This window comes from Lonchura striata, chromosome 1, assembly GCF_046129695.1.
Source record: "Lonchura striata isolate bLonStr1 chromosome 1, bLonStr1.mat, whole genome shotgun sequence".
Classification (NCBI taxonomy): domain Eukaryota; kingdom Metazoa; phylum Chordata; class Aves; order Passeriformes; family Estrildidae; genus Lonchura; species Lonchura striata.
In genome coordinates this window covers 27,736,053-27,753,678 of record NC_134603.1, presented here as the reverse complement: position 1 = coordinate 27,753,678, position 17,626 = coordinate 27,736,053, and the positions used below count along the sequence as shown (strand labels likewise).

At 35.8% G+C, this 17,626-nt stretch overlaps 1 protein-coding gene across 15 annotated transcripts in view; it reads left to right on the top strand.

Moving 5' to 3' along the window:
* Positions 1 to 17,626, top strand: part of RALYL (RALY RNA binding protein like) — a 372,311-nt gene that overhangs the window by 319,497 nt on the left and 35,188 nt on the right. For all 15 annotated transcript variants that reach the window (XM_021550594.3, XM_077783049.1, XM_077783051.1 and 12 more), the window contains one exon: positions 15,196 to 15,243. In XM_021550594.3, the coding sequence (XP_021406269.1) occupies positions 15,196 to 15,243 (48 nt within the window). The remainder of the gene's footprint in view (positions 1 to 15,195; positions 15,244 to 17,626) is intronic.

Here is a 17,626-nt window from a genome sequence, read left to right as displayed (position 1 = left end):
TTTTTAAATTAATTTTTTCTATAAGCAGTATAATTTTAGGTGGAAAGACCAGAAGGAAACATAATAGAAAATTAATGCATTGTATATATTTATTTAATGATGAATAGTTGTCTGTCATGGAAGAAAGAAGAGAGATACAAGTAAAATTAGCACCAGTTAATGCATTTTTTTACATACTTAGTGAAAACACTAGAGGTCTACACTACTACTAGAGTAGTCATATAAACTACTACTTTTGTCACCAAGATCCTCTTTCTAGAAAGTATATGACAGTAGAAAATACCGAAAATCCATGCTTTTTCCAAATAATACCTTAATCACAGTAACTTTCAAATGTAGGTACTTCTGCAAGGGACAGAGTAATTTTGGTGGGCTCAGATTCTTGGAAGAACTTGGAAATACTTCTAAAATTCAAAAAGTAAATTTCAATAATTTTCTTCCAGAAGAATAGTCTTAAGATACATTGAATAGATAAAATTTGTCATTCACATTTCTTCCTTTTGCTTAGTAGTATTTTCTTTCCTGCAAGGCCATTTTGCAGATCTGTAGGAAATTCTGCTCTTATACATTGGTTTGAGGGATCCCATTCTGCAGAAGTTTAAATAAAAGCCTAGTCCTTTCAGGGTCTGTTATGATAATATTCAGTCCACTTCCAAAATATGCAAGTTTTTTCAATTTGCAGTCAGTTTTTGTGGGGGTTTGGTTTGTTGTTGATTTTTCAATGGCCAAGAGATTGTAATGCACAAAATAGAATGTAGACATGAAGCATCATCTGTAACAAATTCCATCACTCTTGTTCCTCATCCTGGTTGTCAGGTAGCACTGGTGGAAGGAGCAAACACTGTTCCTACTGTTCCTGCCCAACTTCTGAAGAGAGAGAGCTAAAAAAATTAATTTTCTTCAGCAGAGGAAAAATACAAAAAAAAAGACATCAGACTCATTTTGCACTGTTGTTATGACCCTAATAAAATTACCAACCAGAACATAATCTTTCAATTATCATTCATATTCAGGCCAGGTATTCAGGAGCTGTTTTCATAAAAATCACAGGAGGAGTGAACACACCTGACAATTATTTAAATTCATTGTTTAGACCCAGGCAGTAATTTCTCATGCTTAAAACTGCTTGGGCTTTCTGGTTTAGGCAGGCAGTAGCAGACCATTTGCTTTTGCAGAGAATACTCTTTGAAACAACCAACACTTTGATTATGTGTGAGGTTTAGCCTGGAGGCAAGAGGTACATGTCAGGGTCCTGCAAAGGTTCTTTAGTGGATGAGACTTTCAGGATAGTCACAGACAGGAGGGATTTGGGATTTGACAGCACATATGGATACCTGTGGAAGATACTGAGAATCTATCTATACCATTTAATTTCAGGTAGTAATACTGACATCCTTCTCTTCCAATTTTCCAAATCCCACAAGGCTTAAGCTTTTCTATAATTGCCTACTTACTATTATTTTAAGACTCTAAATCAGCTATTTTATGAATTCATAACTTTGTTTTTTTGGTTGAAGCTCTCTCACAAGAAGTAGTTGTAAAGCTATAGTAATAAGGCTACAACAACAAAAATGTTGGTTCATTCCTTTGACTGAAATTTTCAGTGGTTTTGTGATATTACTCAATGTTTAAAGTGCCTAGATTATGTACTTTTCCTACTGATCTGCAATCTAAATCTAATTATTTTATGGTTTCCCTATTTGCCTGATTTTGTCATTCTACATCACTTCTACTGTCACACACAGAGCAATATATATTATATATATTACGTTAAAAAAGACTAATGAATTTAGCAAAAAATCCTAAATTAGCTTTTATTTGCAACAAACTCATGAGATATTCATATTAATGAATTATTTTCCCCCTCTCTGATCTTAATAATATCAATAGTAATGTTCTTCATAATTGGAAAAGGCAAGGCATGAGAGTATTCTTTTTCTCTTCTGTTTTTTTTTTTTTTTTTTTTTTTTTTTTTACTGTCTACTATTTCTGTCTTCCAAGATTTCCCTTTCCCTAGCAATTCTAGAAACACAATACATTTACATATAATTTATATGTTGGTTTAATGATGAACAATTCCTTAGCACTGAATATTTGTATTCTCACCTATGTACCAGATAGCCAGGAGGTTTTCTAGAGGAGGGAAAATTATTCACAAGAGAGTGTTTCTGACGGAAGTTCAGGAGGCTGAAATATTCAGGGAGTGTAGGACTGAAATCTGAGAACATAAGAGGAAAGTCAAGGGAAAAGGATAACTCAAAGGGAAAAAAAGGGAGAAAAAATCTTACAATAGAGGATGAAGGGAGGAAGAAGAACAGTATTTGCTGGGTATGTACTCTCACTGTGGAACAAGACAATTTATGTCTAATTTGCTTTTTTTTCCTCCAAACAGCAGTGACTGACTCACAGCTTATAAAAAATAGTGTTTGAAAAGGTCTATGCTAGCAGTTTTCTTATTTCCCATTTCTGAGGTATCAACATAGCATCTTGCCACTTCCATCTATATGGGCTTCTGCAAGTATTCAGTATGAATAAGCTTACTGAGGCAGTCATGGGTAGAAGTATCATGAGACATAGCTCCCCACTCAAAACACATCTGAAAATTGAGACAGTTTTTCATCCTTCTTATGTCTGTTGCACATGAAAGACTTTATTTATTCTTACAAACTTACAGATCCTTAAAAAGAAGTTTATCCAAATTTTTTCCTCTTGATAGATATTGAAAGATATATTGAAAGATATCATTCTGAAGTTTTATATTTTGAGTTTCAAATTCCCTATAATGCTGTACAAATCAGTCATCCTGTGTCTACCTCTTGCTCTTCTGCTTGTGTTTCTCTACTTTTGTACAATTATAACAATTGAAACTCTTCTTAATATTAAGTTCTTAGCACGCTTGTCCTTAAACAAATATTTGAGGGGGATCTGATGGCTGATCCCTCTGATTCTATGCTTGAAATCAATTTGATCTTTTTCACCAGAAACTGAAATTTGATTAATCTAATGTAACATCTTACTTGCACTTGAGCTACAAGAGAAAGATTTGCTTAAAAGAGTAAATGCCAGAAAGACAGCGAGTGCTGCTATGTGAACAGTCTGCTTCCCACCCTCCTGTTGTAATATAACTGGCAGTTTCTTGATAAAGAGATTTCTTTGGAGTTCAACCAACTGTGATAATAGCAATCAGTCAGTGGACTTGCTTCAGAAGTTATTGCTCCACACCAGTCTGTGCATTCACTGGCTTTCTAAACAGTAAAGCCAGGAGAAAGAGAGGAGGCAGTGCAGAAAGAGGCATATCAGAGAGAAACATTGCTTCTGAACAGCAAACTGGAACTTTCTAATGTCTCTCTCATGTTTATTAAAGATTTTTAAGAAGAGAAAGAGCTTCAGGCTAGGAGTTATTGTCATTAGTGTTGCTCTGTTAATAGCTTTTTGTGCAATACCAAGGAACAACTACTCACATCTTGCTTTAGTGGGTCATTTAGCTATGTATTTGCATATTGTGGTATAAACCTAATTGAAATAAAATAATAATATGTGATATTAGGCAAACTTTCAACTAGTAAAATGAATTGGATCATAGATTGTTTTCTATAAACTTATCTTGGTCTAAGATTTGACCTTTTATACAAACCACTTTCTGACTATCTTGGAATAATAATTTGCACACCATAATTTGAAAAGAAGCACAACTGTGTCAGGGATATTTATGATCATATTCAATAGTCTCTGTTTGGCCCAAATTGGTGTTGATTTCAAAGGTCTTGATTTTGGCTGTATTAGTTTCAGTCTCTTTGGGGGAAATTTTTGCTTAGTTTCAATTATGAACTGCAGTTCAAAAGCACTATATCCATTGAGCCCAGGGATTTTTTTTTTTTTTTTTTAATCTCAGGTTCAGACCAGATTCTTATAATTCTCACCATTCCTCAAGCCAAAGTTCAACTTCTTCTACATCAGCCATACACATTCTAGGTGTATGCACAAGTTTAACAGTTTATAAAACTTCAATGCTGATGTAGCTTAAAAAAAATGGGAATTAGGTCATACCCTGCCTTATCAATAGTAGGATAAAAGCTTTATTGCTAAGACTTTAATTACTGTCCTTCAAATTCTCTAATTTCTGAAGTCTTCAGCTTTGGTTCTTAAATCATTTAAGGACCAATTTTGCTCAATAAAATTAAATCCTTCACAACATATTAAAGCATAATTAGAAGTTGGAGAATAAGCCTTAATTTGAAGTAGAAATAACAGAGAGACTCTATCACACATGACCAGCCACAGTTGGCAGTTTACATTGTTATGGTAGTTACTGTTGCTAATGCCAAAGCATTAGTTTAATTTGAAAGGTATAAACTGATTTTCAGCAAACATAGAGGGTTGTTTTTCCTTTCAGTTGCCTCTAACTGTATTTAAAAAAAAATAAAAATCCAAATAGATACAGACATTCTAAGCTCTCCATACTTGAATCCTGTAGCCTTTATTCTAAAGAAGAATGGACAGTTGAATCAGCTACCATCCTGTAATCACTTTCTGACTACTACTTTTATCAAAGATTTTGATAAACACAAAGATAGACACTAGAAAGTAGTTTCAAGTCCCAACAGTTATAATTCTCTGTAGGATGACAGAAATGTTTGGGTTAGAAGGGACCCTAATTGTCATCTGTTTACAACCAGTGTCCCCCACTAGACCAGGCTGCTCAAAGCTCTATCCAATCCAGCCTTGAATACTTGCAGAGGTGAAGCATCCACAACTTTTCTGGGCAACACATTCCAGTGTCTCACCATCCACACAGCAAATTTCTTCTTAATATCTAATTTGAATCTGCCCTCTTTCAGTTTAAAGCCATTACCTCTTGTCCTATCATGTAGTGACACGCCTTTGTGTGTCCCTCTCCTATCTTTCTTGTAGGCACCTTTAAGTACTGGAAGGCAGCTACAAGATTTCCCCAGAGTCTTTTCTTCTCCAGGTGCAGCAGCCCCCAACTCTCATCCTGTCTTCATGAGAAAGGTGTTCCAGCCCTGTGATCATCTTCATGGCTCTCCTCTGGATTTGCTCCAACAGGTCACATCCTTCTTATGTTGGGAACACTAGAACTGGATGCAGTGCTCCACATGGAGTCTCATGAGAGCAGAATAGAGGGGGAGAATCACCTCCCTCACCTGATGGTCGTGTTCCTTGTGATGAAGCCAAGAATGCCACTGGCTCTGTGGGCTCTGAGTACACACTGCTGGCTCATATAGAGTTTCTTTTCAACCAACACTCTAGACATCTTTTGCCAGAAGCACTTATTTGCCGACAGTACCTACTGGAAACAGCCTTTCTTTCTTGCCATCTAAATCAAGGGACACAAAGTAAAGAGATTTTTCCAGGCAAACTATGAACAATAAATAGTCAAAATGAAAAATTACCAACTTTCAGACTACATTTTTCACATGAACTGCATGTTCTGAACTATTTGAAAGTAGCTAACTCCTTCACAGAAATCAAGATCAAGATCAAACTGAAGCATTTCTCAAATAATCTAATTCATACTGCAGATCTTTATTGGCGTTAAAAATGGATATGAGATGGAAATAGAAGCTACATCTTCTGAGACAGTGAAGATATTAAAACAAAACTGGAGCTCTTTATTGTGGCTTATATAGCAGCATTGTGCCAAAGTGTTGCCATTCTTTTAGCAGAGATGGAGGACCCCAAGAGTTATTGAATAAGGGTTTGTCTCCTCCCAAAATGAATTGTTTTGCTTGTATACACATACACAAATTAATCATGGTTATACTTTATATCTGGAATCAGGTATGATTTTGTTTCTAGCCAACCTTGTCTAGGTGTCAGTATTTAGGGGTTACTTCATGTTCTGGATATCTCTTTACAGGCTATAAAACTAAAACTGTCTTATTGGGTAGAGCATTCACAGAAAAATAGAATTCCAGCCATGTAATTGTATAAGGATGAGTACTGATAATGTGGTTTTGCTGGGAGAAGGCAAAAATCATGCAAGGGTAGTTCAGCAAGAGGGTAAGAGAATGGGAAGGAGGAGTCAGAGAGAGAGATCTTAACACTTATCATTCCTTCACAGAGTCTTGTGGTTTGGGAAGAGATGCTGGAAGCAATTCTCAGAACTAAATTGTTTTGGTAGCTTAATTCAATAGACTGTATAAAATGAAATTTAGTCTAAGGTACTTGTATTGTTAAATTCTAACATACATTTCCTACAGTGGTAAACCACTTGAAAATAAACCTTTAAATGTTTAATAGACAAGGTGCATAAAAGTGCAAACAGAGCCCTCATCTGTCAGGGACTGTGATCACATAATCCAGGGAAGGATATTAAAGAAAATGGCAATAATGGATGCATAAAGTTCCACAAGCCTTATTTTGTGCAAATCATAGAATCACAGAATGGTTTGTCTTGGTAGGGACCTTAAAAATAATGTAGTTCCAGTCTCCCCTGCCAGAGACAGGGGCAACTTCCACTAAACCAGGTTGTTCAAGTATTATTATTATGTTCTTAATGGAAAATAACAATCAGCCAATGAAATTTACCCATCTGCTGCAAGCAAGTTGTCAAAATTTCAAACTGTGCAACTGCTCCAGGTAGCTTGAAACAACAATATAAAGGAGTCTCCAGGAGAAGTACTGTAGCATTCAGCAAGTACAAGGGAGAAGATGAAGGGAAATCACATAACTGAATTCCCCAAATTTACTGTGAGATGGCTCTTTTCTTTCTTTTCTTCTTAAGACAGAAGAAAAGCCAGAGTAGAACATCAGTTTACAGTCAATTCTGCTGCAAAAATATTTGACAGACTATATAACATGTGGTTTAAAAAATGTGTTTTTTGTATTTTAAAAGAGCTTAGACATGGGAAAATCAGGTAAAACTTGAAGCCAAAGATGTACCCTGATTAAACTCTACATTTAATATGCTCCTAAAAAATCATCAACATGGGAGAGAAAAAATAATAATACCCCATTTTGTTAGATGCCCTTAGAATTTGGAGGTAACCATAAAAAATATGACAGGCTGAATAAAGCAGGAGTATCCAGACTGCAGTCTTCCATGCTATGGAAGGTAGGAGCATAAGTGAATGAGGAAACCTGAGAAAGATCCCATTCTAATCAAAAAAGGCATTACCCAAACAAGACAGGCACAGAACCTCAGTTCTTGAACTGGATGAGACATTAGAAAAGTAGGCTAAAAAGAAATAGTATAAGAGTTCCATAAGGGGAAAAAGGTCTTTTAGTCAGTGTCAAACACTGCTTCTTGTAAATTAGAAAAGATGTATAGAAAATTTTAAGCTAGATGATTCATACTTGCCTTATACCTGCATGAAAAGAAACCAGCAGCTCTTCCATATGTCCAGCGCAGCTCTTCCATATGTCCAGCACTGTATAGGGAAACTGCAATACCACTGTCATAACAAGCCACCAGACCCTTTGGCCATGTACTACACTCAGGTGAGTGATCTGGGACAAATTCACTTATGAGAATAAATATAATGAAAAAATCCAGACATTAAAAAAAAAAAAAATACGATCCCTTGATTCAACAGCTTTATTCTGGATTTACACTGAGGTAATTTGGAGTGGTGACACTTCAATGTCCTTCTGTAAATAAAAAGGTCTTTCCACCAATATTCTAGGAATTCCTTTGGTTTGTGACTTTTATTCCCTTACACAAAATGAACCTTGTTTTCTTCACAGTGTATACAGAAAGTGAATGAACACAAGGTCTTCCAAGCACTGAAGTATTAGGAATATTTTCCAGAAATCAAGGAAAGTGTAGTCTATTAGAATAAATCAAGCGAGATTCCACCTTCTTCATGCAGGAAAAGCCAATTCTTTATTCACAAAACTCATTTTATACTGTTTTTACAGACCTCATGTGCAACTTTAATTGGTTAATAGATTTCTTGCCAATTACTCTGTTGGTTGGTAAAAGGTATTTTACTTGTCCATAAAATCTCTCTATTCTTAAATTGTTTATGTATTTTTTCACTGATTCTCATGGGACAGATTTAATGTTTATGCACGTACTAGTTTTTTTCATCCAAGGATAGATTGTTCTGCTAACGAACTATTCAAACGAGGATTGTTTTCACATGGGAATTTGCAAAGTACTAGGTGCATTTGGAAGAAATTACAGGCCAACCACCAATCTAACAGAGTGGGCCTGATTTTAGGAGGCCTTTCTTTTACAATTTTTCTACTTGAGTGCAACAGTAGTCAACCTAGCACTGGTCTAGAGGATACACAGCTGGCTGTATGATGCACAACTGGCCTTTCTACTCATTTCTGACCAGACTGGAATTGAATCCACTTTTAAGCTTTGTTATAGAAGAATCTCCTTATCAGATGCACTTGCCATGGAAATTATTACACAGTAGGTCAGGAGTAAAAGAATGCTTTTGCAGATTCACAGAATCTGGTATCTTTATTTATATTGTAACTGCATTTGCAAAGCATCATCTTGGAAAAACAGTCACTATGGCTTCCTTCACAAGCTGTACTCAGGACTCTGAAAGTTCTGTCTCCTTCACGTCTTCATTTTGCTGCTTTAAATCTTGAGTTGCTCAATCCAAAATAACTAAATTACCTAGTAATTTAATCAACAAACTTACTGTAAATGAGAACCTTAAACTTAAGCCTTTTGACATTAAACTTAAGCCTTCTTGCAGCCCATGGCTTGGACAGGAGCACTCTTTGCTGGGTTCAGAACTGGCTGGATGGCTGGGTGCAGAGAATGGTGGTGAATGGTGCTGCATCCAGATGGGGACAGCCACCAGTGGTGTCCCTCAGGGGTCTGTGCTGGGACCTGTTCTATTTAATATTTTTATAGAAGACATGGATGAGGCATCGAGTCCTTAATTAGTAAATTTGCAGACAACACTAAGTTGGGAGATTGTGTTGATCTATTGGAAGAAAGGAGGGCTCTGCAGAGAGACTTAGATTGGTTGGACGGATGGGCAGAGTCCAACAGCATGAAGTTTAATAAGTCTAAGTGCCGAGTTCTACATTTTGGCCACAAAAATCCCCTACAATGTTATAAACTGGGGACAGTGGCTGGACAGTGTTCAGGTGGAAAGGGACCTGGGGGTGCTGGTCGACAGCCGGTTGAATATGAGCCAGCAATGTACCTTGGTGGCCAAGAAGGCCAATGGCATCCTGGCCTGCATTAATAATTGTGTGACCAGCAGGAGCAGGGAGGTCACCCTTCCCCTGTACTTGACACTGGTGAGGCCACATCTTGAGTGCTGTGTCAGTTCAGGAAGGACACTGAGATGCTTGAGTGCATGCAGAGGAGGGCACCAATTCTGGTGAGGGGCTTGGAGCACAAGCACTGTGAGGAACTTCTGAAGGAGCTGGGGTTGTTTAGCCTGGAGAAGAGGAGGCTTAGAGGTGACCTTATTGCTCTTACAACTTCCTGAAGGGAGGCTGTAGACAGGTGGGGGTAGGTCTCTTCCACTGGGCAGCAACTGACAGAACAAGTCTCAAGCCACGTAAAGGAAGGTATAGGTTGGATATTATGAAAAAAAATTTCACTGAAAGAATAATAAAGTACTGGAATTGTCTTCTCAGGGAGGAGGTAGAATCACCATCTCTGGATGTGTTTAAAAAAAGACTGGACATGGCACTTGGTGCTAGTCTATTTGAGGTGTTAGGGCATAGGTTGGACTTGATGATCTTAGAGTTCTCTTCCAACCTCATTATTCTGTGATTCTGTGACATTTTGAAAAAGGGAAAGGAAAGCACATGATGCAATTTTCTAGATTTTTTTTTCTTTTACATGAACTCTGACATTGTCACATTCCACTTAATTAAGTTTTTGTAAACCATGCTTTTGTGTTTCATTCAGTGCTTCTAAGACAGCTTCTCTGAAAGATACATAAAGGTTCAGAGTTCTGTTTTTGTAATCTTAAGTAGTTGGTCTTTTAACTTCAGTGCTACCACTATGATTTTAATTTAAAGTGTTGTTCAGTGAAATGCTGTGGAAACACTAAACTCATCACTTAATCCTACACCTGTCAACAAAAGTCTGCTGTAGTTGTCACACCAAGTCAAATGACACTCCTTCAATGTACACATTATTAGCAAATTGGATAATCAATCACATGTGTATGGTTTGACAGTAGTATTCTGAACACACTGAATTTAAAACAGATTTTAAAGAGGCAGGACCCATCTCTCTTGTACTGAGGAAATAAAAATACCATAGGGACATTATGAACTCCCCAGTCAATTAAAGGACACCTTGGAAAGTGGTTGGGCCACTTAAAATCCTTTTCTTTGCCTTACTATGAAATGTTCCTATGGAAAATATAAATAATTGAACAATACTTTAGATGACAGAAAAATAGTTTTGCAACAGGAAGAGAAAGACTGGGGAGATATTAAGTAGATTTACATGGGTATATTTATATTAAAAAGCTACTGTTTTGTTTCTAAAGAGCATCAAGATAACATTGTTAAGCACAGGCTGTGCCTGCAGCCACAGTAAGTAGTTTTAGTTAGGAGGAACTCTAATACTTAGCCATTCAGAAAATTGTTTGGGTTTAGTTTTGCCTGCATCACTATTGTCTGTCTTGCTTCCATAAACAGCTCTGAAACCAGCTGATCCTCAGAGTCTGAATATTGATCTCAATGTCATTGTTCTTCAATGTCTGCTTCACAAGCTTTGACTAATCCTCTACAGGAAAATGTCTTAGTGTTTTAAGTACCGGATTGTGTATATGCAACTTTGAATATTTGCCCAAAGTTTGCCTAAAATTCAGGTTGCACAATAAGTTCAACAGTTTTCCCAAAATGCATTTCACTGGGATAAGAGTTCTTGGAAGAGAGAATGAAAGTAGAGAAGAAACATATCTAGAGACAGAAAAAATACAGCCTGATCATATTGCAAATAAATTCTGCCTCATGCCTGCAGAAAGATACTTTAATGGAAAATGGAGTACTGTATGTCAGCTTTTTTATGTATACATGTCCTCTTTGGACAAAATGCACCTCTTCGAATTAGAACTGAAAAGATTTTTTCAGTTTTGCAGAAAAAAACCCATCCATTTAAAATATTACATTTCATGCTGCACTGTTTGAAACTTAACTCCTTATTTTCTCCCCACTCAGGAAAAAAATACATCTTGCTCTTATTAATTGATTAAATGTGCAGAATTAGGAAAAAAATCCAAAAAAACTTTTATTAGCTTATAGTTACAAAATTACTATGCAATTTAATCCTTAATTGAAATATACAAATAGTAGATTATGTTCAGTTGTTTGTCATTTTGGGACAAATGATTGGGGATTTTGGTGTTAAACTTTTCTTTTTAACTATACCTGTTTGCCCTCATAACTTCATTACGGACATGAATATAAAATACTTCTCTGCAATTATTTTTCCTCTTCCAGCCCACTCTTTTTTCCTAATATACTAGTTTAAAGAATCACTGAAATAATTTGTCTTTTGGCAGTAATTTTGTCAGCAAAAAAGCATGCTCTGGAGAATGTTCTCTTTCTCTGCAGAACATACAGTCTGAACTGCAAAACAGCAGTGTCCCTTCGCTTCTATCAGCATTCACATCCTTACCTAAAATTGAATTTTCTTTAAAGTAAAGGTGGGATTCAGCCCACCAATTTGATTCATGTCTGACAGTGTAGGTAACCATCCACTGAAAAGTGGCCTGAAATCTTCAGCATTTTTTTCAACAGCTTATGGAAGTAACTTCCATCTGATTGATTTTCTAATGGAGAAAGTTTCCATCTCTCAATGCTTCTTCTCTAAATCCTCTAGCTACCCTCATCAGCATCCTTTTTAACATAATATCAGTTTAGACTGATTCTCTTTTGCTCTCAGCAAGAACAATTCCTAACACTCTTTTCCCATGACATGAGAAATGATTTCACAAATTACTGGAATACTAGTTTCAAATATTAGGTTGATATGTCCTTCCCAAAAAGAGTTTGATTGAACAAATATTGCTTTTATATTTAATTTAATTGCATATTATATATATATATATATATATATATATATATATATTTAATTTAAGTTTTATTCAGGCCTCACAACAGAGAATAAACTGACAGTATAAACGGCAATAGCACCGTCAATTAAATTAAGACACATTATGAGTTGTTTGTCAACATTTATGATTTAAATCTCTTTGTAACTGTGGAAAGAAAAAAACAATTTAGCTAAGGCTGATTTAAATGGAAGACAAAAGTCTTGTTGACAGGAAAATAACAAAAGGTATTTCTGGTCTATTCTGAATTAATTATCCTAAAGTTAGAAAAACCACACAGAAGTAAGTTATGCCACTGATGTTTGGAGTCAAGTTAAAACAGGATCGATAGTTTATAAACATCTTTTGAAGACATAGCATAGAGAATGGAAAAAAGATTGTACTTTTGTAGTAATGTGATTTCGACACCAGGTATGTAAAGACATGATCGAATCCATACATTTATTTCAAAGATGCAGAAGGATAACTGTATTTGCCCACCTCGCACATGTGCAACTGGTGATACGTGCAGGAACTTTGAATACATACAGCATCATAGCTCTGAAAAAATGGTCAGGGGGAAACATTTAGTCTTCAGGCATACAGAGTTTTAAAGATACGCATGGTACTTAGTGAAACCACAAGGGACAGATTGTACAAGATTGTCTCGGTGATACTAAGTTAGGAAAAGGAACCATGACTTTTGCTTAGTAGAAGCACATTTTATTGATCGGTTTTCTTTGCTTCATTGTGAGACACATGTAGTGTCTTTTATTGTCTACTCCATTAATATCAGCATCATGCAGGCAGTTTTATTGTTAATATTGTTGAGAAGGCACATGTTAGTGGGTAAGTAATCTGCTTGTTTACAGTGCCATTAGGAAAATGCTGACTCCACCAGTTCATAGGCTTGTTTAAACCTTTCTCTGCTTCTGACCTGCTGAGTATTTGCTATTCAACACTGTATGAGTGATTACCTGTGGCCTCTATTACACAGGCTGTTGGGTTGCTAAGGAATAACTCTCAAGAGGTTAAGAGCTTTGTAGTCACCTTGATCTCAGTGCCAGTGATTATCTGTGCTAATTTTCTACTTGGTGTTATACTGTAGCACTCACAAAGTCTTATGTCTGTCCCTTGACATGCAAAAATAGGAACAATTATGGCTGCAGATGGAGAGATGTACTGGTTGCTTACACACTATAATCTCTTCAACATGTTATTACAGATGAAACATCATCATTCAACATAACATTTTCATACCCACTGAGGGGCCAGCAGTCCTTTTTCTGTTCTCTAAGCCAGAGCTGAGTTATTATATAAAAATATAGTGGTCCTTCAGCCTTACTCTAACTGATGCCAGTGAATTATTCTTCACCAGCTTAATGGTCTTCAACCTTGAAAAAGTGAATTTGTCCAGTCTTTATGCAAATCAAATAAATGTCAACTCCAGGCAAAAGGTTTCATGTGACAGGACTTTTAAATTTAATATTTTTCCTCCAAATTGTCTGTTATCTTTTACTTGGAAACACACATTGAATATTAAGTATGGGCTTACTGAAGGCATTAATAATTCAGCTAAATAAAACCACTAGGAAGCTGTGAAGAACTGTAAATAAAATAATAGCTTTGATACCTGCTACTTCTTAGTTCCATGCAGACTGAAGTGAAAGACAAAAGAGCAGCTGTCATATAGTTTAGGGAAAAAATTGCTAGGTTTACTTTAAGATACTGATACATGACTATATACAGCCTACTATTATTTAAAGGTATTTTGCATCCTCTGCCACACAGGCTTACCTGCTGCAGGGTTCTAGTCTCTCAGGGTTGTTCAGTTCAGTGTTTCACAGGAAATGCATCTTCAGATTTCTTTTCTCAAATAAATTACAAAAAGGGCCACAGTCATCTGAAGCTCTCATGATCTTCTACTGCAATATTGTGCAGGTAGACAGTACAACTTAGAATTCTATTATTTGCAATTGGGCACTTGAATGTGAAAGAAGTGTGGTAGAGATAGAAAATGTGCCTTGAGCTGTTTGGTAGAATTCTTGACACATTTTTCAGAGTATGCACTAAAACCCCCACTTTGCTCAATGTTCAAGAGCTATTATTCAAACTATTAAACCACACTAGCATTCTATAGTGTCCCTTTATATTCAGGGAAAGTTTTCTTCTATGTTTTGTCCTTTCTACCTCTGCCTTTACTACCTTTTTCACTTAAAGCTTCTCCTTTTGTGATACTTTCTTGATGTTTCTTACTTTTACTATTCATTACTGTACTTCTCAAAACAGTAAAAGAGTGTGTTACTAGGCAGAGTAGAAATAAACCCTTGTGACTTTTCCATGCAGAGCCTTTATTGGCTCATTGATTTGTTGGTTTGGGGTGGGGGGCGGTGTGTGATGTTTGGGTGTATGAGCTAGATAAGACTTCTTTGTTATTTCTTCATCACAAAAGTAGAAAGTTGATAATGGAATGAAAACCAGGAATCTGGGATTGACTTTGCTATTGACAGCTCAAAAGTAGTTTTCTCATGGACCTGTGTAACTTCACATTTGTTTGTTTCCCTTGATGGTGCCTGTCTTTTCTTAGATTGGTATGTATATTCCTTCCTGAACCTGAGAGAAAATGCTTACCTTTAACACTTCCTTGGCATTTATTTTTTTAAATTTTTACTTTTTCTCTCTTTGATGAAAATAATTTGGTGGACTGAAGGACCAGCAAGAAGTCCAATCATTTCATGTTTCTCTGAATCAAAGTAACAGTCTTGGCTCACCTTCTCACTCATTTCCCACTCTTTCATGTATTTAACTGTCTTCCTACACCACTGATGATGTTATATTAGACCAGAAAAGAAGAGGGTGTCAGTTTTAAATGCTAACTTCATTTGATCACTCAGAGAATTACAATATAATGATCCTCTAATTACAGAGCTGTCTCACTGTGTTAAATCCTATCTGTGTATGCTGTCAACTGTTTACAGTTCTGCATGCCCCAGACTTCACATTTCGGAATATACAATGATAGCTGACAACAGCATTGACAAATATAATGTACATTGTACACAGTACAAAGAAGTGGAAGAACTTTGAAGAAGGGATAGAAATTTGAGAGTAAGCCCATCTTACCATGGAAGTTCAATCAGTATGTATTTTCCTATAAACCAGTTCATTCTTGTTGTTCTTCTCTGTTTTTCCACAGTGGTTATGTCTTTGATTATGATTACTACAGAGATGATTTCTACAATCGGTATGTGTGCCTGTATTTTTGTACATCCTACATAATTTCTCATGCTGATATATAATCTCATTGTTTGCTTAAACAGGTTAATTCTGGTTTTTTTGATTATTCATTGCTTTATTTCTATTGTGTATCAGACTATTTTTAATATCTCGCAGAGAAATCACCACCACCAAATGCATGCTTACTAAACAGATCTTTAGAATTTATCCTTCTAAGAGCTTTTGGGGTATTTACTGTGCTGAACAGTTTAATGGTAGTTTAATAGAGTTCTTCCAGGCTTACTTTTACTGGGATGTATAGTGCTTGCAAAATTCTTCAGTATGATGTTCCTGGCTTTGTATTTCATCCATGTGTACAAAAAGACACAATGTCTCCTCGAGAATATTCCAAGAATGTATAGAAGTCCAGAAGAACTTTGAAAGAAACAAAAGCACAAGCTGAACAGTGTGTTCCTATAGGACAAAAATAATTTGGATGCATGAGCAATTGGAGATTCTGTTTTGAGTAGTTACACACAGCCAAGCTCAGCACTGTGAAAATGTATTTATTCAGATGTAGCAGAATCCCCACAACACAAGAGTAGTAAGAATGATCACAGATAACTAACGTGTTATCCAGCAGTGTTGTGTCTTTGCATTAGAGCAGCTTGGTTTGGCACAGGACAAGTCAGCCAGAGAGGAACAAAGCATTGCTCCACCAAACCTGTTCCAATTTGATAATTCTTCTATGTAAAGCAATGGACAGTAGCAAGGGAACAGTTTACACCCAGAAGTTAAGTTAGCATGTGCTATACACCTTTCTGCTTAGGAATACAGTAGGAAAAATGTAGAAACAATATTTTCATGTTTGTTTTCTCCTGATGTGTGTTCTATTTGAGACACCAGTTTTAGCTTTGCATATAAACCACCCTGCCCTCTTTGGACAAAGTTAGAAATAGTGAGATATAACATAGATTATGAACATATGAAGTAAAAGCTATCAAAGCAGTTTAATCCTGCTCAGCCCAGCCTTTGCAGTAGGAGTAGCACATGTCCTGTAAAAAGTTGATTTCTATAGGCTTTTAATTATTTTTTCCAAGGTTACAGCTCTGAATTTCATCTTGGAATTGTATGTTTTTAAACAGAATAGTGTTTTTCATCTACACCACATAAATATTAAAGGTATATGTCTAGCTTTTCCCTCAATTCTGTATTTTATGAGTAGCAGAAATGATAAACTGTAATGGTTAATTTTCATCTAAAAACAAAACAAAACAAAACAAAAATTTAAAAACCCCTTATTGGACGTTAAGGGTTGCTTCTTGGTGTCTCTCTTGATAACTGTGTTGTTATGGAAAACCATTGACAGGGAAATATATCCATAGATCTATTCAATAGTATAATTTTTTTAAATTTAGAAGTCTTTCAGAATTAAGACAGCAGAACTTCTATAGTAGAAAACCTGCATGTGAGGTTGGCCCCATAAGGCTCGACATGGATCTTCTGAAAATAAAAACTGTACAAGGCAAACAGTCTTTATATACAAGTTAATGGAAGGGAAGGATGAAAATCTCAAGAAAGTAGTCATGGAAAAGAAAATCCCATGGGGAATCTGATGTACAAACTACTTATAGGAAATATAAATTAAGAAATATAGTCAGGATTCTTCCAATTTTTGAACTTCTGAACTTTCTGAATTTCTATGTTTTATCCCAAACCATACATCTTCTTTTCTAATATTTCAACCAATTAATGTTTTTGATTTTCCAGGGTCCCTGAAGGGAGAATATGTCTTTCTTACCTTGAGTAAAGCAGTGATGGGGTCAAAAAAGGGTGTCAGGAATGGATAGTTCTTCAAAGTAAAATCTATATGAAGACATATTGGCAAGATCAGAACTGTAAATTTAGAAGTGTGACTGAAAGAAAAGGCATAGCTGTATGCACACTAGTGATTACTGGGGCAAAGAATTGCTTTGAAACAGCATTTCTCTTTATAATTTCTCATATTACAGGCACAAGAAAAATAGGCATGGTGCTTCAAAACGATAAATGGAAGCATTGTTTTTTAAAGGAAAGCATATTATTGGAATATACAGAACAGGACAAAATGGAATACCAAGCCCAAAACCTTTGTATAATTTCACAAACAAAGTAGGAATAGATTGATAACAGTCATTTAGATAAACATTCTTTTATATATTTTGAGAAAAGAAGCATAGTATCAAATCTCACTATGTTATCTAAGCACAAACTATTGGAAGCTAAAAAAAATATTACCTTCAGACTAAAAATCATATTATGAACTTTTGCATGAGAGTTTATAGTACTTCAGAAACATTTTTTCCAGTAATATCATAAAGGAGTTTATGACTAACCTGCAGATCATTTAATGTGATAAATGATTGGTGACA